Raw genomic sequence first — 27,676 nt, 5'->3', positions numbered from 1 at the left:
AACATAGTAAGACAAAAGTGTTCATAGTTAATACAAAGTTATCTTTGATGTAAGTACAATTAGAAATACAAAGATTACTAATAAAACTAAATAGGAACTAAATATTTTTTTCTACATTCCCTACTTTATTAATAATGGAAATTCCTTAGGTTACAGTACAATATACATAGAATTCGACAAGGATTATTTGCTCTAAATTTTTTGGCTACATTTTTGTTTTAATTTTCTAACAAAATCCCGGAAATTTTCCAAGCTGCGTATCATGGTTTTGTTCAGCGTGCAAACTTACATATGTGGGCTGTTCTGTTTCCCAGTCTGTTAAATTATTTGGTTCATAAACTTCAGTTATAGGTGGCCAGTTTTTTATATTTGATATATCATGCTCTAGACGCATGTATTTTTGCTTCGATGTGACCCAGTTTTTCTCTCGCTGTACTTGGTATTTTTTGAACACTAGATATTCAACCAAAAACGACTCGACAAAAATATGACACATAAATGATGTTGCTCCGTATGCAAGCATAACGTATCGAAATCTCATGGTAGGAGGTACAATAAGCTGAAAAAAGGTGGCTACCCAATCGCAGGGGTAAAGAACCAAATATACAATAATGCACAAATTTACAATAAATGCTAGACACAGTGGCCAATTCGACCACAGTGGTTTTCTGTATGGCGCACCCTTTGAGAAAACAAAAGCTAGAATAATATACTGGAAACTAGATATGCAGAACATTGTATAGTTTTCATAACAACCTAAATGATCTTCACCCGCAGGCTCGAAAGGTTTAAACCACGGCTGTTGATGCAGATGAATCCAACCTATAATGGAATTAAAAAAAAGGATTACGTTATGTTTACTAAATTTACATTTACATATATATATATATACTTACAAGTCACCTGAAATGCTGTTACAACAGTAAGATGTAGTAAAAGGGAAGCTAATGGCGTGTAGGATATTAATGAACTAAGCGGAACTTGTTCCACCAGCTTTCCATCAAATGATTCGGTTTTACCAAAAAAGAAGGCAAATATTGATATAAGTCCAAGATCGACATATAGATACTGCTTGTCCGTCAAATTAGAGTCGATGGAATACAAAATCATAACAGATATGAACTGAACCAGGGAATAGGCTGCCATATACTTGAAAATACCAAACGATGTGACCAATGCAGCGCGTCCTTCCTTAATAACTTTTAAAACCGCCGAAATTGTGGGATTTCGTGAAGTAAATGGCGATGCTATGGATGCTTCAGTCTCGCTTAAGGAAATACCAGCGTGAGCCACCTTCAGTGCACCACAGTCATTGGCTCCATCACCGCACATGGCAACGCAATAGTCCAAGTTTTGAAGTTCTATAACTAGTGCCTGTTTCTGATCGGGTGACATTCGGGCGTAAATAGAACCCCGTGTCAATAGAATTTCCATTTCCTCTGGAAAGTGATCTTTTACAATTTGCCAAGTCTTACCATCCATTGCAAATATACATTCTTGCCGCCAGCTTTCGTCTGGTGTGTGTTTTATACCAAGCTCAGCATCATTGTGGGTCCAAGTGTCTATAGTTTTTACACTGGCCAAACTATCGCTTGTCGGCAAACCACTTTCTGCGTAACTAGAACTCGATTCGTTAACTAATGAATTCGTCGACTCCATATGAAAAATAGTTTTTCCAACGTGGGCCGTGAATTCAGGTGTTTCCCGGTCAAAAAGGTTACTATTAAAGCTTGATTTAAAAAGATATGCCCGAGACGTCTTGCTACCAAAATCTAAGGTGTAGTGCAACTTGTAGTGTTTATCTGAACTATTATCAAAATTACACTCTGTACCGGTATTAGTTTGGAAGTTTGCACTGTCGCCAATTGGATCTGCATGCACAGTTATAACTGCTTGCGAGGGACTTACTATGCCACAATCCCGAGCAACGCTTATTGCAGTTAAAATATTATCGCCTGTTATCATTATAGTTCGAATTTTGGCTGTGTTTAGCGCATTTATTACTTTAGCAGTATCTGGTTTAAGGCGATTCTCAAGTATAACAAAACCCAAAAATTCCATGTTGTTTTCAACCTCTTCTCGAGATAAACGCTGTACTTTTGTATAGTTCATCTTGTGGGAAAGAGCTTTAAAAGCAATGGCAATGATTCGGTATCCTTTTTTTGCGAATTCCGATAGTTGTTGCGAATAATTATCTGGTAAACTTTGTGGCGTACAAAGTTTTTTCAACATCTCGGGAGAACCTTTGCAGTAAACATTAAATACTTGGTCACTAAGGCAACGAGTAACAACAGACATCCGCTGAAGGGCTGAAGTAAATGGAAATTCTCGAACGATACCATGATCAAAATTCTTTTGTGATGGCGAGATTCCAACAGTGGCTAGTAAATCGTCTACAGAGGATTGCCGCTTAATTTCATTCTTAGATCCACAATCTGGTTCAGCCATACCGGTAAGGCCAACTCTTGGCTGTCTTAAAATTGTTGGATAAAGAATACCATATTTTTCAGTATCAGGTATGTTATTTGAATCTTCTAGTTCCCATCCTGTAGACTGGAACATTTTTAAATCCAATGGGTCGCCCATCATTTTGCCGTTCAATATTGTTATAGAATGACACGTTACCATACCGAAAAGGAAGTGATCGAATGGCAATCGATCAATACTTTTTAAAGGAATTTGAAATTGATTAGTTGATGATTTGGGCACAACCCCCCACATATCAAGTCCATCTTCCGTAAGAGTACCAGTCTGAAATAAAGATACAATTTAAGGTCTATAAGTTCGTGACGTTCATTTTAATAAAGGATATATTGTTTATGGAAATAAATAATTTTTTTAATTATTTAATTATTTTATGAAATATCTATAAGCGAGTACATTTCTAGCTTTTATAGTTCCCAGGATCATGACGTCCGTACGAACAGGCGGACATAATAGAAATCTTCTCATTTAATCTTATATATATTCTTTATTGGGTTGTTCTGTACTGTACTGTACTTGTTCTGTACTCTTATATAAATATATATTTTTTATTATAACCAGGTTTCCCTTAACGTGTTTTATATTATTTTATAACGTATTTTTATTATTTATAAGAAAATGCGTAACGGCCATACCATTGTTCTTTCACTATGCAGACACCTTTTTGGTGACGGCCAATATTGCTCTATCTCCGCTCGCGTAAAATTAAGTGCTTATAAATATAAAAATAGTATTTGCTTGCTTGTGTGAGTAAAAACAAAAGAAGAAGAAGAAGGCGATTTTCTGGACTATATTTTGATCTAAGAAACAAAATTAGATATTTAGAGTTCTGGTCAATTTCGTTGCAAAATGGTGTATTATTTAAAAAATAGAGAAGATGCTATAGTTGACTCCCCCGACCATAAGATACCCGTTACACAGGTAGGGGAAATGCATGCGAACGCGAAATTTCATAATTTTTCTGAGATATCGCTAGATATTGGTGAACAAAAAGAGAAAACATTTTAAAATTGTTCAAAGTGTCGGCGTGTTAGTATATAGAAATATAGAAGACAAATCAAATTATGAAAACATTTAAACAAATTTTTCAAATGTGTGGGCGTGGCAGTCTGAGCGTTAGAGTGAGCGTGGTAAAATTTGCGTTGCGTCTATGTCACTAAAATATGTATGCTTAATCTCAACGTTCTTGCTTTTATATTTCCTGAAATCTTGACTGGCTGTTGATCCTGATCTTTATTCTTTATATAGGCACGACCGACCGTGCGGTCAGAATCGATGTCTACTAGAAATGCCTACTCTAATTTTTCATTCGTCGCAAGCTGAATTCTTAATGACAATTATTCTAATATAAAGTCATATTTATTTTGTGGTATTATGTATATAGTTTCGACTAGTACTATTTCTAAGCTAAGCTATATTTAAATATTAATATCGTTAAGGCAATGCAAACAAGAATTTTTACATGGTGCCAATCAATCAAAGATAATATAGATTTAAAGTCTAAGATTTTGTTAAGTGGAGGGCATACAAAGCATGACCATACGTGTGCACACATACAGTTGTCGGCTGTAGAGCTGTCCGCTCTCTTAGAGAGCTTGGAAGCTTAGAGAGCTCCAGAGTCACCAGCCTGAAAAAATCGTGTGCAAGAAAATCGTATGGCGTTACGCATCTTGTTATTCTAGTATCTTGGTTAGATCGACTCGGCTATTCCTGATAAAGAATATATATACTTATTATGGTCGAAAACGTTTCCTTCTACAAGAATGAAAAACTTTTAAAAGAATATATATTATATTAGAACCATAATAATAATAATGTAAATAGATTTGACTATATTGTTTAAAAAACAAATTAAAATAAAATGCGACATATTTGTTTGTAGATGAAATTGGAAACAAACCATTTAATCAACTTAAATCAATACCGAACAAACTTTATTAATAATACGAACCTTGTCAAAGCAACAACAATTTATACTTCCTGCCACATTTATAGACCTAGGAGAAATGCAAAATATTTCACTAGTCTTTAGCCGCTTTTGTGCATAAAATCGACCGACTGTCATTGCCGCTGGAAGTGCTGGTGGGACTACAATTGTGATAAGGTCCAGTGATTCAACTGCTATTTTAACAGGATCCGTTCCACGCAAGATCTGTACGTAACAAATTATATTATCATTTAATTATATTTGCTTAAAAAGTACACAACTTACTTTAGTTACAAGCGTATAAATAAATCCTACACATGCTATTATTGCCAGAAACTGGATAAATTTGTACGAATCTTGTTCAAACTTGTAATCAACAGGGGGGGGGTAAAGAATAGAACGTATAAGTTCTCCTTTTGCCGTTATGTTTCCAGTGTTTATTACAAATGCCAATACTTTTTTCGAGCCAATATAACGAGTCTGAATAACCTTTGTGCCACAAAAAAGAGTATGTCTGGCATGCTCTGTTTTATCAAAAATCATGTCACGTTTCGACGGTAGAGGAGTTTTGGTTACTGGCACACTTTCACCAGTAAGCATAGACTCATCTAGAATGCAGTTTCCTGATATTAAGATTGCATCGCAATGCAGGGTACAGCCTGATGACGGTATTTCAATGATGTCCCCAGGTACTATCGCTCGCGTTGGAAGCTCTTTAGACAGTCCTTTATGATCAACAACCCAAGCATTACCAGTGTTATATACTGTTTTTTGGAGCAAATCCTGATTCTAAAAATATATAGGAATTATATTTTATAAAGTTCTTCTTATTGATAACTTACCTTTTTCGTTTGCAAAACAGACACTGTTATACCAAAAATGGACATCAAGAGTATTACGCAAGCATAGTAATAGTAATCATATGTAAACCACAGAATTACAGAAAATAATTGAAAAACGTAAAAAGGATTAAGTACTTCTAAGAACAGCAATGTCTTGAAATCTCGCAATGGTACAGATATCTCATTGTCTCCGAAAACAATTCGCCTTGAAATCTGTTCATGTACAGTTAATCCACGCTGTTGGTGATAATATGAACACGGAATATTTAGGTCGAGTCCATTTATCCTTTGAAAACTATTTATATTATTGTTCCAAGCATAAACCAATTGCTTGCAGCGAAAAATTCGTATTGATGAGCATTCTAAAAAAAAATGATTTTGCAAATTGGTGCATCTTATTATGTTTATATTGAACGTACTTTTAAATTGGGCCGAGTTAAAATGAACTGACAGTTGCAAGACGTTTTCTACATGATCGCATTCTATATGAGTGCTTTCTATGGACTGCTGTTCCTTTTCCAAGAGTGTCCTGATGAATATAATCTTTTAATTTTTTTCTTTTTGTCACAATTGGTGTGTACTTACTTAAGGTTGCTTGACGTTAGGACTTGAATTTTCTTTACATGGTACATTATGTGCTTTCCTTGATAATCCTCTATTACCAAAACCTGTTCTGCCTCCTCCAATGAACATTTAGAGCAAGTGGCATATAAATATAAATGACGCCACCAATGTAACACGAGGCGCAACAGACCTCCAGTTAAGAAGATACATGCCCAACAAAAACCAGTTCGCATAAGAGAACGACGATAACCGCATACTTTCATTTGATCCTCCTGATCTGGATTTAATAGTCCAGTACATGGTTTTGAAACTATAAATAAGTAATCAAGCTTTAAATACTAATAGCAATAATGTAATAGAACGATGGCGTGTTATATAATTTAAATTCACGTACTATGTTAGAGTGCATACCTTTTGAATTATTGTGGGGTGTCATAATTTTTTTTTCTATGTATGTATGTAAGTACGCCTACTTTAGCTTCCACTCGCTGTTTTATTTTGTAAAATTATAAAAACATTAAAGTAAAATCAATAACACTCCCATAGGTGAAACAACAAATTTGTTCAAATTGCATAGCTAAAATTTATTTAATCCGTCAATATCTTGAAACTAATATTGTTAAGGTAATTAACTGTGACCTTTTACCAAAAAAATCAAAACACATTTAAAGAAAAAGTTGTTGCCACGAACAGCTAGTTAAACGCCTAATCGAAAAGGCAACATCAATAGATAAAAGACAAGTGATAAGAATCCAAAGCGCAAACTTGATATTGTTTGTTCGCTAGAGCACTCACACTTTTCTTTTCGTACCCGTTTTTTATTCGCTTATATGATTATGTGGCTTTTCAATTGTACGCAATTGGGACACTGTTGCCAACAGAAAAAGTATTTAATAGAAATATTGTGCGTTACACCTAATAATTCACTGATATATGTATGAAGCTTTGAACACAAACATATGTACATACAAAATGAAAACATAATTCATCATAACGAATACAATAAGAAACGATCTTCATCAATTAATGCATACACATGTACCGTACATATATTCATTAAAATTTTTGCAGCTGGCATGTGCTGATCAATACATGTATGTATGCATATACTAATACAGCAACACTGTCAAAAAGATTCGTTGCTTCATATACATACATATGCATATACATATTTACTTACAAATATGAACATACAATATTCACCCATTTAAATTTTTAATTACTTAGGTAATTTAAAATGCATTCAGTTATCATATCTGAGAATTATCGATACATACATATGTATATAGATATGTAAATTATATGAAGCCATCAAATCCTTTAACTGCCGAAAAAACGTACTGAAGCTTTCCGCCAAGCATTCAGCTGGCAGACTAAATGTCGACGCGAAAATTAATAAAAACAAGAATATACGTATGTATATAGAAAATATACTTTATATGGTTAAACACGCTTCCTTCTAGATGTTACACACTTTTTAACGATGGTTTTTGAAGCTATTTAAAATACCACAGATATTCTTGCAGAGCACACGTTCGCTGTTTCTTAGATCCGAACCGATTTACATAGTAGCCCTGAATGCTTCGTCAAAAAATAATTGTTTATAAGTCATAGTGTCGACTTTCATAAGTCGGAACAAAATCCCATGGAATTATTCATATAATGTATTTTTTCGTTTTCCTTTGCCCTCATCACTTCGACCACGATTCAATAAGTATTTGGCTCATGTATCCGTATTTGAAAATTCTTGTCACTTGGATCTGTGAATTTCACAAGTGAATCTTAACAGAAAATATATTTCTTAATGCTTTGATGCTAAATGCTAAATTGATGCTAAAAATAAATCTACATAACATAAAATTCAAAAATCACTGCGCGGCGAAAAGAAATGAACTCGTTTGCGTTCAATCGCCGCTCGTATCTCCCATTAAGGGATGTGTCTAACGACGATGCGATATATAGAAATCAAAAGTATAAGCAACGAAGTCTGCTGCTCAGAGGGAAAGCAACGGTGCATGCTTTTTTTTTGGTTATTCTTCGCGAGTAGAGAATAAAATAAAAAAAGGTCAACAGTAATTAACGAGCTACAAATATAACTTACCATCCACAAGCCGTTCTGAGTCTTTAGGATAGAATTCATCAACGTTTGGCTCAAGAACGCTTGTTATGTTTTCGTCGCTGTCCCCATCCTGGTCTGGACGATTATATTGGAGTAACGGAACCGATCTTGCTGAAGTTTTACTACAACCATTAACTAAAGTATTATTGTTCTCAACTTTTTTTATTTTATTGCTCGGTACTTTATCACTTTTTTTTGGTTGCACTAATTCTGTCGCAACATAATGCATATCAACAGGAGAATGCCACCAGCTAAGCTTCAAGATTTTATTTTTAGCTGCAATTCCAGGGAAGTGATGATCATCATCCGTTTCAACATCCGAATTTCTAAATTTTATATCTTCAATATGATTTGGTAAGGGTTGTAGCTGCACTGTCTCACTTCGAGAATTATTAATCTCACAAGCCTTGCTCTGACTTGCGAACATTTCTGGACAATTTAAAATTACAAGTGCAGGCAATTATGAATTCTGCGACAGTTTGAATATACTTCTTGGTTCTAAGACTTATGCAATTATGCCGATTTTAATGTCAGCTACACCTGTCATCTTTGTAAAAGGTCTCTCTTAAACAACATAGCAAACAAGCAAACAAAATTTGTAACATCATTGAAGAGCAGTTCGATCTGCCTACCCTGCTCAAAAATATTTGACGAGGTTGGATATTTAAGTTAAATGGCACGTGATTATTGGCTAATAATTTAAAGTGCAATAATTTTAGCTGCCGTCGCTTAAATGAAAATTGCACCTGTGGACCTGCAGGATTTAGGCTGTGATATTTTGTTGCTATGCTTCTTCTCCGGTTCTTTATTAATCATCCAAAAAACGTAATAAAATTGAAACCTGCTCCTCCGCTTCCCACACGCTTCTCAAAAAAGAATTGCTTGATGTACTCCTTTTGTAAAATCTTCAAGCTTAATCTGGTTCCTTTGGGCAGGACACCATTTAACTTGTTAAGTTGTAATGTGAATACACATACACCAAAGCACGCGTTGAGCACATTTCTGTATAATATCTTACTTTTTTCCAGTTTCTTCTTTATAACACCTTGATATGAATTCATTACGATACAATCCCTCGGATTAAATTCTTAGTATGACAGGTGCGAATTGCTTGGCAATGGTAATTAAGAATGATGAACTTTAGTAGTCTGTGCAAAAAAGTATCGATTTAAAATTAAAAATGAAATGCCACGTAGGGAACATAACTATTTTTTATATTCGATACAATTTTTTATATACCTCAATTTCAATCATTTTAATAATAACACCGTTCAGTGGCACATTAATAGGTACCCAAGCAAAAGCAGGTTTTAGTTTAATTTCTTTAGTAGGTCCTTCTTCTTGTTTGACTAAGTGATGGTAAATTTCTGAAATGGAAGATAAATTGTAATATGTAATCTTATCTTATAACGTTTTTTAATATTAAACTTTAAGCTAATTTCCCAATCGTAATATGTTAACTAATAATAATTCTTTGTCAAATCGACAGAAATTGGAAAGGCAGTTAAAAAAATGTTGAACGGCGTGTTAAAAATATTTTTTGGCGTGCTTATAAAAATTGGATAGACAAAGGAAAAAACAAAACACTAGACAAACCAGTGCGGCATCTACGACTCTAGAATCGGCATGCTTAATCTTTTAGCAAGTATACAAATTGGCAAAGAAATTAAGGTAGAATTACTGAGTTTCTGCCATTAGTTTTAATAAAGTTCTACATTATAACGTGAGTTTAAAAAACATTATGGACCTTGTCATATTTACCAAAAATAAGGGTTAATATTTTTAATGCTCCTTTCTACCACATCTATTATTTTACAGGTATTACTGTCTCTATTCTATGGAAATTAAAATAGAAACACTGTTCCAATATTAAAATATAGCAAGGATCTAAAAATGCCGAGGTTAGTTAGTATTACACACAGTAGGACTCCTAATGTACACAAAATTCAATGATTGCTATCAACCTGCAGTAAGGCAGCAAAGAGAGTAGTCGCATGACAGTTCCCCTAGTCATGGTTGTCTCGGTAAGAGTTTTTCCCTAATTATAGCTACATACATATATATATAGCTACATACATATGCTACATAGCATATGTACATACATATGCAGGTCCAGCAGATCAAAACAATATGTAAATCCATAAATGACCAATTCTGCAAAGTGATTTGCATCAAGTTATTGTTATTCAATCTCATATTCATTCATATTCATCTCATAATTCATTTCTCATTATTATTAGAAAGAAGTAGTTAAATTGGCAATGGACACTAAAGAGTGGACAAAACACTCTGAAAATTCGTAAAAACATTAAACTAACGCATAAAATGTGAGCTATACATAAAGAAATTAGTTGATAACACTCTTTTGTACATGAAAATTCATTAATTACATCTATTAAATACATCTATAATTATTTAATTTGACGAAAAAAATTCTAATAAAAAATCCAACCTATACAAATTGGCGTTGCATGGCCAGATCGACTCTGATATTTTAATATACATCGACATTGAATGCTACAATAAAAACTAGTCACATACATCAGATTTATGTGGGTTTGTTTAACTAATATACAAACTTACAAAAAACAACTTCATGAACAACCAATCATATTCTATTTCACTGCCATTAGAAATACCGGTGCAGTCAAAAAAAAAAAATAATAATAATAAATAACTCCAACAAAATATATGAATAGATAACTTTATTTGGTAAATGAGACGCTTGTACTATAAGATACGTCACTTAGCTAAAGAAAATAAGTATTTCAGATTAAATCATTTAAATAACTTCACTTAGTAAAATGACATCATTATCATCAAAACTTCATCAAGTCTTTTATATATCGTGACATAATATAAAATCTTGCAGTCGAAACATGTCATACATGTGTATGAAAGGATATTGTATATATATATTTTCTAGATTCTAAGATATATATTTTTATGCATATAAACATTATTTTAAAGCCATACGCCTGCTAAATTTACAACACATTCACTAGGACATCAGTTTATAGTAACTCCACATGTTTTATTTGTACGTCTTAAAACACACAATACTACGGCAATGTTGATGTGTTCACAATAATTACAATTCCTCTGCTAGTGTCACTATAAAACTGCCTATTCACATCCCTTTATCGATGGATTTAAAACAATGTTTAAATGCACCCAAAAGCATCGACATTTGGAATAAAATATTCAAATAGTTTATTTACACTAACGATTTATTTTGTACGCCAAGGTAGCGTTATGGCAGATGGGAGAGTTTTGGGACGATGGTATTTATTATAACCCGCTGTGGTGGTCAGAATCCTTTACGTACATACTAAAACTTTTAAAATATTAATAAAATAATTCAAAAATAAAATAAATTAATTTAAAAATTTAGTATTAAACTTCGATTTAGTGTTTTGTGTGAAGAGTTTCTTGACAGTTCCAAAAGTGTGTAAGCCTGGACTTTGTTGTTTATTTTCTTGTATATTTAATTTGTTATATTGTTTTTTGATTTATAAGTAAAATAAATATTCTATAACTATATTTAAAAAAAATTGCGTTTAATTAAGCAAAGAACCCTTTAATTTTACCGTTAAAGTCAAAAATTCAACTTATTTCGCAGTGTGTAAACAGTTCCTTGACATACTGTAGGTACAAATATATGTACTTTATTTGCCCAATGTCATAAAAATGAAATAAAGCTGTATCTGTAATAATTTAACTTTCATTTCTTGTCGAAAATTCCGCACTTGATACATATCATAAACAAATGAAAATTCTTTATTTTTAGATACCATTCAAGAATTCACTACGAGAAGAAATACTAATCACCATCTATATATATACTCAATTTAGTAGATTAATAATGGTTTTCCTGAGATAGGTGGAAAAAATAAATAAATTTAAGCATGGACACAATTGATCCATCCAAAGCCAGCTTCAACGCTCCAGCTGCAATTCATTATTATGTAAACCAAGCTTTATGACAAAGATGAGATTATAGTGGAGCTCGTGTATATCGGGTTGAATTCAATATAGCACTCTCCGCTTCAGGTATTTTCATATCGCGATATTGTTATAATATAATACTATTGTTTGTAATTATATTGATAATATAAATGATTAAAAATTTGACAGTCTGCATAATTTACGATGTTTATATTTCAATAAAAAGCAGATGTTACAGGGCAGAATCAGATTTTTACGACAGTGCTCTGTGGTGGGCTACGACACGAGATTGCCATTGTTGAATTACGACTTACAAAAATGTGCCCTGTGGGACTATGTTAGGAATAATATGAACGCCTTGATCTCAGGAACTATAGAAGCTAGAATGTTGAGATAAAGCATAAAGATTCTAGAGACAAAGACGCAGCGCAGTATGTTATAAACTGCCACAACAACTTTTGAGAAATATTTGCATAATTTTCTTAGTCTTGTAAAAATCTATCGATTTGCCTTAAAACTTTATGCAACGCACACTCTGACGGCTACAAACAACCCAAAATTGACACGCTCACACTTTTGCACAATGATATGCTAAGCCGCCCAAAACTGCCCCGCCCAAATATTTAAAAAAGTTTTAGATTTTTTTTCATACTGCCAGTCTTGTAAATTTTTATCGATTTGTCAAAAACTTTTTGCCACGCGTTAGCATTAACGCTCTAAAACCACCCAAAATTGCCACGCCCACAATTTTAAGAAATGATTTAATTTTTTTGCAATTTCCATCGAAATGTTAAAAACATTATGGCCCACTCTGACCTGGCCTAACAATAACCCAAACACCAAACACACACACAACAGCCGTCCACACCTTAGAGCATTAAAATTAATTTTTTCCTTAATTTCTATCGATAATCCTCAAAAATGTTGAAAATTGTCAGTATCACTTGGACTAGCTGAGTAACCGGTATCTGATAGTCGGGAAAGGCGACTATAGCGTTCTCTCTTGTTATTAACTTATTTTCTTTTAGAAATTTTTAATATTTAACAATACTAATGAGGAGAATTCCTATAAGCCGACTAATAGGATCTAAAATTATAAAGCATGCACATGTAATAATTTTTTCGATTTCGAATTGGCCAAAATCTTTCGATTTCGGGGTTCTCTGGTTTTGAAAAAATGTTTGCTATCGGAATCTTTCTTAAATAGTGAAACGCTGTTTAAACTGTTTTACTTACATTTTTAATGCACTTTAACCATATATGTAATAAGATTAAAACGAACAAACATTTATTTTGGCCCCCCTTAAATTAATTTATGAATTATTTTATATTTTATCAGTATTTTTACCTGCCTGTTTCGTTTCACTAACAGTATGGAAATCTTCCCGAAAACTTTTTGCGACCTTAATATCAACGCCTTGCCATATCAAAAATTGTTGTTGCCGACTGCAAAGTTTTGCTTGTCACATCTGAGTCGTGGTCAGAAATACATTTTTTTGAAATAACTATGTTACAGAGTGATCTTGTTGTGATGTGGCATAAACATCAATAGATCAATAGACTGAGCAAACTATTTATATGCTTTGATATAAAATAGGCATTTACTTTTGATTTCGGCCAGACAAAAGTGCCCGATTCACAAATCGAAAAAATTTTGCAAATTCGAAAACCGGAGCACAGACTTTGCGATATCAAATCGAAATCGTAAAATTCTTACGAAATCGATTACCGGAGCATGCCCGTAGCTGAGATATTGATGCAAAAGGGACCAGACGCACAGCACTGGTTCCGGAAAAGGAATTATGATATGGTAGGAACATGATATAAAAAGTTTATACTTATCGAACTATTTTTGGTAATAGGCCGTCTGAACATTTTATGTCAATACATTCAACACTGTCTATTTATATAAATTTTTAATAATTGGTCAACATCTGAGTAATATTTATTTCTGTTTACTAAGATAAACTTTTCTTGATTCTTTTCTGTTTTAATATGTCTTTTTAAAATAATAATACAGAGAAAATATGAAACGATGATTATATTAGGCTTGAAAGTATATATATCTGCATATATATTTTATATACTAATTGCGTGAATTTTATATACCTGAAAAATCTTTTTATTTCTATGAAACCATTTTTTTTTAATTTAGGGCTTAATATTAAATTATGACGCTTGGTGATGTACGAGTTGAGAACAAAATACAAACAAGAAGTGTAACTTGTGCTCCTAATGGAATGGCTTTAGACAACAAGAATGGAAACATAAAACAGGTAATATATGCGGCTTACTATTATTATACGTTGTACAAAATACATTCATGAAGATAAATTTCATGATGTACGTATATGTATGTACATATGTACGTACATTCGTATATGGGCGTTTCCAGTAAATTAATACTCATTGCCAAAACAATTGGCAGATGCCATACATATATATATGTATATGAACTAATTTTTACATATGTATATATTTATTTGCATATGTACATACAGCTGTGTTCATAAAAATAGTAGTGCTTGGGACCCTTAAAATAAAAAATGTAATTGTCAATTGTCAATTGGGCGAATTTTTGACCATGCATCCTGCACAACTTGCCAAATCTGAGCCTTAGACGTCGGGGAGTTCTTCGACACATATTTTTTAATGTCCCCCCACAGGTTTTCTATAGGGTTTAAATCGGAATGCCCACGGCATTACCTCTATTCTATTTTGGGTCAACCAATTCTTAGCCGATTTGCTTATGTGTTTCGGATCATTATCCTGTTGGAACGTCCATTTTAAGGGCACATTCCATTCAACATATGACAGTAAGACATCACTAAGTATATTTTCATATGCGTTTTGGTCTATAATATCATAAATCATATGTTAATGACTCATACCATTGTAAAAAAAAAGAAGCCCATAGGGTTGAAAGTCTTCTTCCAGGGTTGAAAGTCTTCAGTGCGTGTTTGGAGGTCGTCAGATATACTGTAGGGATCCAGTTCCTATTTTTGACTATTTTTGACCCATAAGTCTAAAGGATATTACGCCATTTGGAGACTGGCCGGTTTATGTAGGTTTTAGCGAAGCTTGTTCTTGCCTTTATATGCCTTGGGCTAAGTAGGGGAACCTTTCGTGGACTCCTTGCACTTAAATTTTGATTCAGTAGTCGTCTCCGAATTGTAACGTCGCTGATTCCCAAGATCAGCTCAGACTTTATGTCTATAAAATATGCAAAAGGATTGACTTTGCTGTAACGATAACATATTAAATGGCATTGGATACTATTTTGGTAGAAAATTCAAGGGTTTTTTGAATGTCCTTACATGTTTTTCCTTCCTTTCTTAGCTTAAGAATTAACATTATTTTCTCCTGGGAGCAGTGCTACAGGACAGCACCCACAAATTTTATTTTTTAATTTATTGCCCTTTTAAATATACTTAAATTAACTTAACCAAGCACACTTTTTAGAAAATATTGATAATTTCGGGACTTTACGTTGGACAAAACCAGACACTGCTATTCTTATGAACAGGTTAAAAGTTGTGAATGTGGTCAAGAACGTAAATAAAAAAAGGCTATCATGCTATTTTTTTTTCCCCCTATCTACACATTCCATTTTACAAAAATAAGTGTAATAAAAAGTCGATTCCGAAAAGGGACATGGAAAAATACCTTTGTATTTCTTAGTTTCCCTCGCACTGCTATTTTTATGAACGAAAAAACAATTATATCCGTTACTCCCAGAGTAGCAGGAAGAAGGAAGCGTTTACTATTTTATAACATGTATGTATGTTATATTTATGGTCTAGATCATGAAGTCGAGTCGATCTGGCCATGGACGTAAATAACAGCTGTAGTCTCGGGAACTAGCATTCCAAGCATAACTACATACACCTCTATTTCGTGCATTTTCTATCGAATTTTACAGGTTTCACTTTTAAAATTGTATTTTCTTAGTCGAATAAAAAATCATTTTTTGTTCATATCACCTTTTTATTTAATACACATTACTTGTAGAGTAAAAGGGTATACTAGATTCATTGAAAAGTATGTAAGAGGTACAACGAAGCGTTTCCGGCCATACATATAAAAAATATATATTGGTTTTATTGTTTGTCTTACCAATTTTTTTCGGTATACCAAAAACACTGTCGACACGCCCCTCCTTTCACCTACATACCCTCACACATAAAAATTTTTTAACTTTTTTTCATTCTATTCCCCATTTTCTATCCATATTCCGGAAAAATTATGAAATTTCGAGTTCGCATTTCCACTAGCTGCGTAGCGGGTATTTGTTAATCGGAGAACTCGACTACAGCGTTCTCTCTGCTTACATGTATACAAAAAAAATGTGTTGATATTTTTCATAATTTTATTAGACGTGTAAATTGCTATCGATTCTCTTTTGAACACTCTTTTGAAACATTAAAATTTTTTTTTATATTTTATACCCCAATAGCGTATATATCGACATACCAGATAAATTATGAAATTTCGCGTTGGCATTCGCACTAGCTGAGTAACGGGAAACTCTTGTTTTTACCTCGCTAAGTGTTTTCAGTCGAAAGTGGAATTATTCCGGATCACGGTCTTTCATAAGTATTTCTTTTGCCGGGCGTGAGACTCTCATAAATCATAACATTCGCGTAAAGTCTTCTGGATGTTTTCCAAGACAAGTATTCGAGAAGTATTTGCGAACATTCCAGAATCAATATCAGGAAGTCAACTATTGAGTGCTTCTTAAGAGTGCTACCCAAAGAATATAAATAACAGAGTCCTGATTTAATAAATACTTTATTTTAAATTTTATTTAATTACAAGTCTGCATCTGCCAGACAATATATGAGTAACAGTGTTGGGATAAAAAATAATAAAAATGTTAAACATATAATTCTTATTATTAAAAAGATGCAAATATGGACATGGAAGCCTTCCATTTAATGCTTTTACCAAGCTTTATTGTGGCAAAAGGAAATTTCTATAGGAAATTTTTAAAGGAAAAAGTTTCCATATTAGTGTACTTTAATGACATTACCAATTTGCATCCCCATATAAAAATCAAATGCAGATGGTACTGCCCTCAGATCATTTACGCTTGAAAAGTATGAAAAGCTTTTGAAAATATCAACAGAGATACCAGTTACTCAGCTAGTGGAAGTGAGATCGCGAAATATTCTAATTTTTCTGGCATATCGATAGATATTGGAGAATATAATAAGAAAAAATGGGTGGTTTGTGCGTGTGGCATAAAATAGGTTATCAAATGGATGGAAATTTACAAGACTAATAAGATTATTAGTATAGGTTTGTGGTCATTAGAGCAAAAGTAATCCAAAAATGGTTTCGCATAATGAATAGAAATTTACAAGACTAATAAAAATATAAAACATTTTACAAAAATGTAGGCGCGGTTTGTGGTCGTTAGAGTGTTTTTTGGCATATTTATACAAGACTAATACAAAATCCAAAAAAATATCAAAACATTTTTCAAAAGCGTGGGTTTGAATGGGCGTGGCAAAAAGTTGTTTGGAAAATCGATAGAAATTTACAAGGCCAATAAAAATATGAAAAAAAAACATTTTCCAAAAGTGTCGCGGCAACATGGGTAAACAAACTTCTGAGTATGCTTAATCTCAACCTGCTATCTTTAATAGTACCGGAGACCTTGACGTTCATACGGACGGAAAGACAAACCAGATCTACTCGGCTATTGATCCTGATCAAGAATATTTGTATACTTAATATGTTTGGTAACGATTTGTTCTACGTAAATAAATAAATAAAAACACGTCTCTGGGACCATGTGTTTGGAAGTTATGTACGAAGGAAATATATCTATTTATAGGTGTTAAAGTTTCTCATGGCAAGCTGTTTAACAGAAAAATATTTTAGGAGGTGAAGAGTATATCAGATTCGTAAAAAATGTGTTGTGCTAATTTGTACTTATATGCGAAAATTATTTCGCCCACGCCCACTCAAACTGTCACGCCAACCATTTAAAAAATTGTTATTTTGTTTTGTTAGTTTTCTTGCCAATTCCTATTGATGTTTTCAAAAAGTTTTTTTTTAGTCTAATGCGATTTGGTTTTTAAAAAATGGGAATTATTTCAGTGTCGTTTTTTGCTGTTATTAACTCAAAATTATATTTTCAGAATGACGCGACCATTTCGTTCTTACGTGCTGCTCGCAGCGGAGACATTAAAAAGGTGATGGATTTTTTGGACTGTGGAGAAATATCGGACATAAATAATTGCAATGCAGTAAGTATGTAATGGTTTAATTAATAAATACTAATAAATAAATATTAACCACCAAGAATTAGTGGTGTTCGTGGCAAAAATGATATTAGGATATCAGTCCAAATGTAATGTTTTAGAATCGACTAATTTTGTACTTCAAAGAATCAGGTAAAATACGCCCTACCGGCCACCACTGTGTCTTAGCAACAGATGTTTGCGTCATTAAATTTGGAACAAAGCCGAGTTAATTTATATTAATTACTATAGCATTTTATTTTTTATTTTAGAACGGTCTTAATGCACTTCATTTAGCTGCAAAGGACGGATATGTGGATATAGTCTGCGAGTTGCTAAGAAGGGGCATAAAGATCGATAATGCCACAAAAAAGGGAAACACAGCCTTGCACATTGCGTCTTTAGCGGGGCAACAAGATGTCATCAATCAGCTAATTTTATATAATGCTAATGTGAACGTGCAGTCTCTTAATGGTTTCACCCCGCTTTATATGGCAGCACAAGAAAACCACGACAATTGTTGTCGGATCCTATTGGCAAATGGGGCAAATCCGTCATTATCTACAGAAGATGGCTTCACACCACTTGCGGTAGCAATGCAGCAGGGACACGACAAAATTGTAGCTGTCTTACTTGAAAATGACGTGCGCGGTAAGGTTCGCCTACCAGCTCTTCATATTGCTGCAAAAAAAAATGATGTAAATGCAGCTAAGTTATTACTTCAACATGATCCCAATGCTGACATCGTTTCCAAATCAGGATTCACCCCTTTGCACATAGCAGCTCATTATGGAAACGTGGACATTGCCACTTTGCTTTTGAACAATAAAGCAGATGTAAACTATGTAGCCAAACATAACATATCTCCCTTACATGTGGCATGTAAATGGGGAAAGTTATCACTTTGTAGTTTATTACTGTGCCGAGGAGCAAAAATAGATGCTGCGACTCGTGATGGTCTTACACCACTTCACTGTGCGTCTCGCTCTGGTCATGTAGAGGTTATTAAGCATTTGTTGTATCAAAACGCGCCGATACTGACAAAAACGAAGAACGGTCTGTCTGCGCTCCACATGGCTGCACAGGGTGAGCACGACGAAGCAGCTCATTTATTGTTGGACAACAAGGCTCCAGTAGACGAAGTTACTGTGGATTACTTAACAGCTCTTCACGTGGCTGCTCACTGTGGTCATGTTAAAGTAGCTAAGCTTTTACTTGATTACAAGGCAAATCCAAATGCCCGTGCGCTCAATGGTTTCACTCCTCTTCATATTGCGTGCAAGAAAAATCGTATTAAGATAGTTGAACTACTCGTTAAGCACGGAGCTAACATTGGCGCAACCACGGAATCTGGCTTAACACCTTTACATGTAGCTAGTTTTATGGGTAGGTACAAATATTAAATTTTGTATGTTATCCTTGAGGCGATCCTTATTAAGTTAATTCGTTTCGTTAAGTAAATTTTTTGATAAGCATTCCGAACTTTCAATCTCACTTTCATATGTTAATCATATAGAATTATTCAGCTAGACTTTTCCCTTAAAATAAAGAAAAGCTTAGAAAAATGTGTTAATAGCATATAGGAATGTTTATTAAAAAATGTTATAATATATAATATAATAAACATAAAATTATAGTATAAATAAAAATTTAAATCGCGAATGTGGTAATAGGATATAAGAAAGGTTATTAAAAAATATTATAATATATAATGAATAATAAATGTAAATGGTATACTATTATAAAAATTTAAATCGCAATAAGCGGAGAATATAGGGTATAGGGTATAAAAATTATACAAAATTTCAATCTTTCAGGATGTATGAATATTGTAATATATTTACTACAACATGAAGCTAGTGCGGATTTACCAACAATACGCGGAGAAACACCACTTCACTTGGCCGCTCGTGCTAATCAGGTATTGATTTAAGTATAAATAACATAAAATATATTAATAAATTTATTTATTTTAGGCGGATATTATTCGAATTTTACTTCGCAGCGCAAAAGTGGATGCTATTGCCCGTGAAGGCCAAACGCCACTTCATGTAGCTTCACGATTAGGAAATATTAATGTAATTATGTTATTACTGCAGCATGGAGCAGAGATAAATGCTCAATCTAAAGACAATTATTCGGCGCTGCATATTGCTGCAAAAGAAGGACAAGAGAATATAGTCCAAGTGTTATTGGAAAATGGTGCGGAAATTAATGCTGTTACCAAAAAAGGGTTTACTCCACTGCATTTAGCTTGCAAATACGGAAAGCGGAATGTGGTTCAAATATTACTACAAAATGGAGCTTCTATCAATTTTCAGGGGAAAAATGATGTGACCCCATTACACGTGGCCACGCACTACAATAATCACTCAATAGTGGAACTCCTTTTAAAAAATGGGTCATCGCCAAATGTATGTGCCCGAAATGGTCAATGTGCTATTCACATAGCTTGCAAAAAAAATTATCTGGAAATTGCGATGCAGCTGTTGCAACACGGTGCAGACGTTAATATTATTAGCAAGAGTGGCTTCTCTCCGTTACATTTGGCTGCTCAAGGGGGAAACGTTGATATGGTCCAACTACTTCTAGATTATGGAGCTATCAGCTCCTCTGCAAAAAATGGACTGACCCCATTACATGTGGCTGCCCAGGAAGGTCACGTTCTTGTATCACAGATTTTACTGGAGAACGGTGCTAACATTTCAGAGCGCACTAAAAATGGTTATACTCCCCTTCATATGGCTGCCCATTATGGCCACCTCGATCTTGTCAAATTTTTTATTGAAAACGACGCTGACATTGAGATGTCTTCTAATATCGGGTATACCCCGCTTCATCAAGCCGCTCAGCAAGGTCACATTATGATTATTAATATTTTATTACGCCATAAAGCGAATCCAAATGCTTTAACAAAAGTAAGTATTTTATTTTATTATCATCTTAAGAAAGTCATATAGAATTATTTTTAAAGCTATTGTAATATTTGGACCGTTTTTTTAACAAGCCTGGTCAAAAATAATGGAAAAATTAATAGTTTTGTGGTGATTGCCGAAAAGCTACACAACTCCCGTAGTATTTCGCTTCGCTGTTGCTACCGCTCTCACTCTGAAGAATTCTGAAGAGCCAGAGCTGAAGAACGAAAAAGAAAGTATTTTGCTCGTTTCTTTTGTTTCACTTCAGAATGAAATCGCCTTGCATGCTTTTTTGCAACGAAAACGTGAGATGATTATTACTGACTTTTTAGCAAGCATTATAAAGGTGAAGGGGTCATGGAGAAAGAGATGTGAAAGAAGTACACTATATATAACACTGCAATTAAGAAAACACTATTCGTCCAATTAGTATTAAATTCTAACGTCTAATGTTACAAAAATCAATTAATTAAACATTTACTGAGTTATTTAACACTAGCTGGCCAGGCAGAGGTTGTCCCTCCCAAAATTTGTATTTAAACAGATAGCAGAACAGATGAAAATCCAAACACAACTTTCAAATTCATTTTCTCCCGACACTGGAACAAGCAACGTAAAGTTGCAATCAAATTCCAAATTAATTCCACAAACGTCTAGAATGAATTCTTGAAATGTATACATCCTTGCCTTGATATAAGCCTTTCAAGAAGGTTGCATCAATAACATTCGGCAGTAGTGTACCGTTGCAAAGACGCGGCTGATGTTTCTCAACAAAATTTAAAAATTTGACAATTGAACCGAATCGAATGTATTTAATTATGAACACCGATGATCCGAATTTGGGACTGAAAACAGTGAACCCACTTCATGATCAACTTGACCTTGAATCTGTTGAAATTAAGGCAAATGCACTGTTGTCAAACCGCTATCATCCAAAAAAAATAGTAAATAAAAAAAAATATTTGTTTTGTCGTGATGAAAATGTGATGTTGTTATATGAGTTTGATGTTTGTGTGTAACGATCGTCCATTGCAGCAATTCGACATAGAAATTACAATAACATTGGTAGCGCCAAAAGGTGTCATTTGAAAGCAATATACTTCTGAATGTTAGCCAGACAGAGATTGCAATGGCTCTGGCTGAGGATAGAACCACTTTTCAATCTGCCCAACCCTGGAGTTTCTTTTGGGAATTTGCGTGCGTTACAATGCACTAAAATCAATGCATTGCATTGTACCATCTATTGTAGCACCATAGCTAAGTGCATCTTAATTCTATTCCCTGATTCTGCGCCACTCACGTCCTTTTTCATTTCCTTTATCAACACGTGCAGCAGAACCTCTTTGCACATTATTGTGTTCCGTTCACTTTCGTCTTATGTGCGTGCAGCGCGTAAATTCGTTACCCTTTAAAGTTTATCTTCTCGATGCAATTCACGCTGCTCATCTGTCATATTTTACCTAAGATTTGCCAATCGCCGTGCTGTTCTACTTCGACTTGCAATCGATTTTCGTACATACACGTATAATAACACAAATATAACACGAATCCAAAAAAAAGCAATAACTTTCCTTTCTAAATTTTAACTAAGAAAACTCGTTTATTTCTTTAAAAAAAAGCACAGAAATATTGTTTCATATTAAACGAATAAAGATTTCGGCCTAATCGCCAACTGCGGTGTTGACGTTTGTAGCTGAAAAAGATTTTTTTCAAAATATTTTTCGGAATTTTTGCATAGCGCATGACAATACGAATCCAACCGAAAAAAGCCATCCAAATCGGTCGCCAGGAAGGCGAGTTATTAGAGTCCTTATAGTGACCAACTTTGTTTTGTTTATATAGATTATGTTATTTCCATATAAATATATTACATATTATCGTGCTTTTTATTTACAAATTCAATACAAATCCTTAATTTAGGACGGGAACACAGCTCTATACATTGCAAGTAACTTTGGATACGTAACTGTAATGGAATCCCTTAAAATTGTCACTTCAACATCCGTTATTAATTCAAATATTGGTGCGATTGAAGAAAAATGCAAGGTAATGGCTCCAGAGGCTATGCATGAAACCTTACTTTCCGATTCCGATGACGAATTTTGTGATGACCTTTTGGATCATAACCATTACAAATACATGGCAACTGATGATTTAAAAGCTAACTACGGCCAGGATCACAAGAACTTCGATACTACAAACACCGACCACGATCTTACAGATGTTCCATTACTAAATAAGAAAGGTAAATTTTCCTTATTTAACACGGCACTTATAAATATGTAGTACTTAAAGCCATCGCTAAAAAGTGAGAAAATATTAGTCGATACCATTAGTCAATACATTTCAATAAATTTAGTATTCCCTTTGACTTCACGATATATCAATTTTACTTAAAATATCCAATAATACACAAGTCTATCTTTAGACCCGCTAGGGTCCCCCCTAATTTCTAATTTTTATGTGTCCAAATACACAACCGCAGATCTGAAACTAAATTAATTTTAAGAAAAATAGGAGGGAACACAATAGGTCATCTTTGGTGTCGGTTCAAATTGATAAAAATCGGTAATATCTATAAAAACGAAAAAATATGTATATATATATAAGTGTGGGCGTAATCGAAATGGCTAAAAGCTGTCACTCTTTTCATTTGCATGATGTTTATGATCCAAACAAATGAAAATAGTGACAGCTTGAATCAGTTTAGATTTATTTTACATATTAAGATAATTATACCCGTTACTGATACAGTAATAGCAAAGACATTAGAATAACAAGATGAGTAACGGCCATACATTTGTTTTGCACTATGCAGACACTTTTTTGGTGACGGACGAAAATTTCACTCTCTCCGCTCGCGTAAAATTGAGAGCTTACAAATTTAAAAATATAATTTGCTTGCTTGTGTGAGTAAAAAGAATAAAGGAGATAGTGTTTACGTGTGCGTGCTTGTGCTAGAAGACGATTTTAGGTCCGAAATCAATTTTGATCCAAGAAACTAAGTTGTATATTGATAGTTTTAATCAATTTCGTGACAAAATGATCTGCTAAATTATTATTTACAAATTATTTACTAAACTAATGCCTTGATTATTAAAGAAGCGCTTTTAATTAAATGTTTTTAATTAATAATATGTAAAATGGAACTGACGACATACTTCAACTGGGGACTGTAACCAGTATCTTTTACAGCATTAAAATTAAGTTTATCATTATTTTAACTTATAAATTAAATAAAGTTACAATCTGGAATTGATATTATACTTTTTGTAATTTAAAACATTAATTTTCGAAAAAAAGGTAATACAATTTAAAAAATATACACAAAAACTTCCATAGTTAAAAGTGAATATTATCGTAATCGTCTCTAATTTTTCACGTTCACACGTCGCAAGCTGACAATGTGACAATTTGCCCACTCTAGTTCCTACAACCTGCCCAAAACTTGAACGCCCACTCTTTAGGGAAATGTTTTGATTTTATCTTCGTTTAATTTGTTAGTCTTGTCAATGCGTTCGCATTTGCATTTGTAACGGGTATATGAGAGTCGGGGAACTCGACTATAGCATTCTACCTTGTTTTGATATATAACTAATAACTTATTTTATTTATTCAAGAAATACTACCCAATGACATGAGCTGTAGTGAATTAACTGAAATGGGACGGCACAAACCCGATAACGTCGTTATTGCCCGATCCCAAGTTCATTTAGGGTAAGCTTTTACCTGGAATTCTTAGGGATAAACGCATGTAATCTATTACCTTTATTAGGTTTCTGGTGTCGTTCTTGGTAGATGCCCGTGGTGGATCCATGCGCGGATATCGGCACAATGGTGTGCGTATTATCGTACCTCCAAAGGCCTGCGCTGAACCCACACGAATAACATGTCGATATGTTAAGCCGCAAAGGGTAGTCAACCCTCCGCCTTTAATGGAGGGTGAAGCACTTGTGAGTCGCATTTTGGAAATGTCACCTGTTGACGGAATGTTTTTAAGGTAAAATAGGGAGTTCTTTTGCCAAACTAATAGTTAATTATTTTGTCTTGTAGCCCAATAACTTTAGAAGTTCCACACTATGGCACCCTTAGAAAAAACGAGCGCGAAATTATTATACTCCGGTCCGACAATGGAGAAAGTTGGCGTGAGCATAACCTATATAAAGACATAATAGGAGAAGATATAAATCAAACAGAGGAATTTCATTCGGATCGCATCGTTCGGATCGTTACTCAAAATGTTCCGCACTTTTTTGCTGTTGTTTCGCGAGTTCGTCAGGAAGTGCACGTTATTGGACCTGATGGTGGAACTGTTTTTTCTACAGTAGTGCCCCAGGTCAAAGCTATATTTCCGCCTCATGCTTTAACTAAAAAAATTCGAGTCGGTCTTCAGGCGCAGTCAGTAGACCTGGTCGAATGTTCTAAGCTGCTCGGTCAAGGGGTTGCTGTCTCACCCGTAGTCACTGTGGAGCCACGGCGACGAAAATTTCACAAAGCTATTACATTGAGCATTCCAGCTCCAAAAGCTTGTACAAATAGTATGGTTAATGCATGTTATGGCAATGGAAATTCAACTTCGCCTACTCTTCGACTTTTGTGTTCCATTAGTGGTGGTCAAACCCGAGCAACTTGGGAAGATGTTACTGGATCAACACCGTTGTCATTTGTTAGAGACAGTGTAACATTTACCACTACTGTTTCTGCCCGGTTTTGGCTAATGGATTGCCGTAATATCGTAGACGCAGGACGAATGGCCACAGAACTTTATAGTAATTTGGCCAAAGTTCCTTTTTATGTCAAGTTTGTAATATTTGCAAAACGAATTTCCCAAACGGAAGCAAAATTTTCCGTGTTTTGCGTGACTGATGATAAAGAGGATAAGACCCTTGAGCAACAAGAATATTTTACAGAAGTTGCAAAAAGCAGGGATATCGAAGTGCTGCAGGATCAAATTGTATATCTTGAATTTGCTGGTAACATTGTTCCCATTTTAAAGAAAGGCGAACAGCTGTATACCAAGTTTCAACCTTTTTGCGAGAACCGGCTTTCCTTTAGTGCTCACATTAAAGATCAAGAGTTGCCACATGGTCGGATCTGCTTTATGAGCTACCCGATGGTAGGACCGGATGAAGTGCCCCTGAAGCCGCTTTGTACCTTGAATATTTCAATGGATTTTATAACAAAGCATCTCGAAAGAGATAGTTTAAACGATTGTATAAATTTGCATGGAAAATTAAATCACAATGAAAATATTGTATTTGGAGTAAAGGAACAACAGATGAAAGAAATTGATATTACTAAAGCTCTTATTATGTCAAGTGACATCGAACTGATTCATGGGGCTGATGTAATATTAGGCGACATTTGTAGCGATTTAGGAAGAGACTGGCCTTTGCTTGCAAAAGAATTGGGTGTTTCCCAAGCCGATATCGAGCTTGTTAAAACAGAATTTTTGTTAAATGACAGTGTAACGCAGAGCTTGGTAATGTTACAGCTATGGCTAGAACATGGAGGCATATTGACGGGCAATGTACTAGCTGAAGCCCTCTACAAAATCGGCCGCTCAGATATTGTGGAAAAAAGGTTTAAAAATTCAGAGCTTGGCACTCTTAAACCGGAAAAAGTTTTGCCGACTGCCAGAATTGAAAAAAATGGCGAATATGAACAGTAATTTACAAAGTCTACAGGTCCTTAGCAAGATATTTCTAAAAACGCAGACGGTAAAATTAGTATTGAATGCAGATGGTAATATATGATTAAAAAATATAAAATACATGTACTTCAACGCAGGTGTCACTAAAAGGAGTAAATTGATATATAGTAATGCAATACTTAACATTTGAACGTTACATGAGAAAGAGGAGGAACATATTATAATATTTGAAATCCAGGTAATGAAAGTGTATAACAACATGAAGTCATTAAAATAATAATATTTTATTTCAGAGAAATGTCGATTTTCCTGAGTAATTGATCAGCGGTAAATAATTTACCTAAAGTCGACTCATTACATTTTTTTAAAATATAAAATTCTATTGACAATCAGAACTTTTATTCAATGTATTACTTTGCAATTTATAATATAACAATATTAACAGTGTTATAATTTAGAGTTAAAAATCGTACTAATTAAATAAATTGTTGAATCAATTATAGTTTTGAACTTCATTTAATTAAAGAGGATTAAAGTGGCTTGTATTTATAGTCAGATATAGCATAAGCAAAACTACTGATTTTTGAAGTTATCTGATGTGCACCTTTTCTGTTCCAGTTTTGTTGAAAGCATTTTATGATCGTTGATGGTTCACATAAAAAATGACTTCAAAATACACCACACTTTATTCATAGTTTTCGTTGTTCTCAATTAAAAAAGCTTCCGTCAAGGGGTGGATTTTAATAAGCTTAAAGGTCCCACGGTAGCTCAAGCTAAGGAATAATATAATTTTAATATAATTAAAAATAAAATAAATAAATAAAATCGAAAACACAAAAGAATCTTTCAAAATATTTCCTTTTACTTTTTCGAATTCCCCTGATGGATCTAAATTTATGTTAAGTACGCCATCTTATTGAGATCGTAAGACTTCAAAAATTCACACATCGATCAGACAAGGATCTGAAACAGA

General features: G+C 33.9%; 3 protein-coding genes across 7 annotated transcripts in view; 1 reads left to right on the top strand and 2 right to left on the bottom strand.

The window, feature by feature from the left end:
* Positions 1 to 113: 113 nt before the first annotated feature.
* LOC6620282 (probable cation-transporting ATPase 13A3) lies at positions 114 to 9,124 on the bottom strand. 2 transcript variants are annotated; one of them, XM_032723977.1, is made up of 10 exons: positions 8,955 to 9,039; positions 7,919 to 8,058; positions 6,229 to 6,305; positions 5,839 to 6,127; positions 5,673 to 5,782; positions 5,254 to 5,615; positions 4,697 to 5,200; positions 4,436 to 4,636; positions 897 to 2,751; positions 114 to 822 (listed from the first exon to the last, which is right to left on the bottom strand). In XM_032723977.1, the coding sequence occupies exons 3-10, from the start codon at positions 6,251 to 6,253 to the stop codon at positions 227 to 229; spliced, it is 3,942 nt and encodes a 1,313-aa protein (XP_032579868.1). In that variant the 5' UTR covers positions 6,254 to 6,305; positions 7,919 to 8,058; positions 8,955 to 9,039; the 3' UTR covers positions 114 to 226. The 2 variants fall into 2 exon arrangements, with proteins under 2 accessions (XP_032579868.1, XP_032579867.1); XM_032723976.1 differs by lacking the exon at positions 6,229 to 6,305 and having other exon boundaries at positions 7,919 to 9,124.
* A 4,645-nt stretch (positions 9,125 to 13,769) lies between these two features.
* Positions 13,770 to 27,218, top strand: LOC6620280 (ankyrin-3). Of its 3 annotated transcripts, XM_032723975.1 has the most exons (12): positions 13,778 to 13,940; positions 14,040 to 14,160; positions 18,034 to 18,141; positions 18,408 to 19,521; positions 19,953 to 20,056; positions 20,112 to 21,053; positions 22,971 to 23,295; positions 24,671 to 24,767; positions 24,826 to 25,050; positions 25,104 to 26,770; positions 26,841 to 26,941; positions 26,997 to 27,218. In XM_032723975.1, exons 2-10 carry the CDS (start codon positions 14,056 to 14,058, stop codon positions 26,719 to 26,721), a joined length of 4,638 nt encoding a protein of 1,545 aa, XP_032579866.1. In that variant the 5' UTR covers positions 13,778 to 13,940; positions 14,040 to 14,055; the 3' UTR covers positions 26,722 to 26,770; positions 26,841 to 26,941; positions 26,997 to 27,218. The 3 variants fall into 3 exon arrangements, with proteins under 3 accessions (XP_032579865.1, XP_032579866.1, XP_032579864.1); XM_032723974.1 differs by having other exon boundaries at positions 13,770 to 13,822; positions 25,104 to 26,941; XM_032723973.1 differs by having other exon boundaries at positions 25,104 to 26,941.
* A 152-nt stretch (positions 27,219 to 27,370) lies between these two features.
* LOC6620279 (protein pangolin, isoforms A/H/I/S) overlaps positions 27,371 to 27,676 on the bottom strand; it is a 43,424-nt gene continuing 43,118 nt past the window's right edge. For both annotated transcript variants that reach the window (XM_032723982.1, XM_032723983.1), the window contains exon 6: positions 27,371 to 27,666. In XM_032723982.1, coding sequence (XP_032579873.1) covers positions 27,644 to 27,666 — 23 coding nt within the window. In that variant the 3' untranslated portion in view covers positions 27,371 to 27,643. The remainder of the gene's footprint in view (positions 27,667 to 27,676) is intronic.

This window comes from Drosophila sechellia, chromosome 4 (assembly GCF_004382195.2).
Source record: "Drosophila sechellia strain sech25 chromosome 4, ASM438219v1, whole genome shotgun sequence".
In the NCBI taxonomy this organism is placed as follows: domain Eukaryota; kingdom Metazoa; phylum Arthropoda; class Insecta; order Diptera; family Drosophilidae; genus Drosophila; species Drosophila sechellia.
This window is presented reverse-complemented; position numbering and strand designations above follow the sequence as displayed.

Coding starts and splice junctions, on each gene's coding strand:
- LOC6620282 (XM_032723976.1), bottom strand. CDS start 8,363: ATGTTCGCAAGTCAGAGCAAGGCTTGTGAGATTAATAATTCTCGAAGT. Junction 5,616..5,672: donor TAACTCGGCCCAATTTAAAA/GTACGTTCAATA, acceptor ATTTTTTTTTAG/AATGCTCATCAATACGAATT. Junction 2,752..4,435: donor ATTGTTGTTGCTTTGACAAG/GTTCGTATTATT, acceptor TCTTTATTTCAG/ACTGGTACTCTTACGGAAGA.
- LOC6620280 (XM_032723974.1), top strand. CDS start 14,056: ATGACGCTTGGTGATGTACGAGTTGAGAACAAAATACAAACAAGAAGT. Junction 21,054..22,970: donor ATCCAAATGCTTTAACAAAA/GTAAGTATTTTA, acceptor TCCTTAATTTAG/GACGGGAACACAGCTCTATA. Junction 23,296..24,670: donor TCCATTACTAAATAAGAAAG/GTAAATTTTCCT, acceptor TATTTATTCAAG/AAATACTACCCAATGACATG.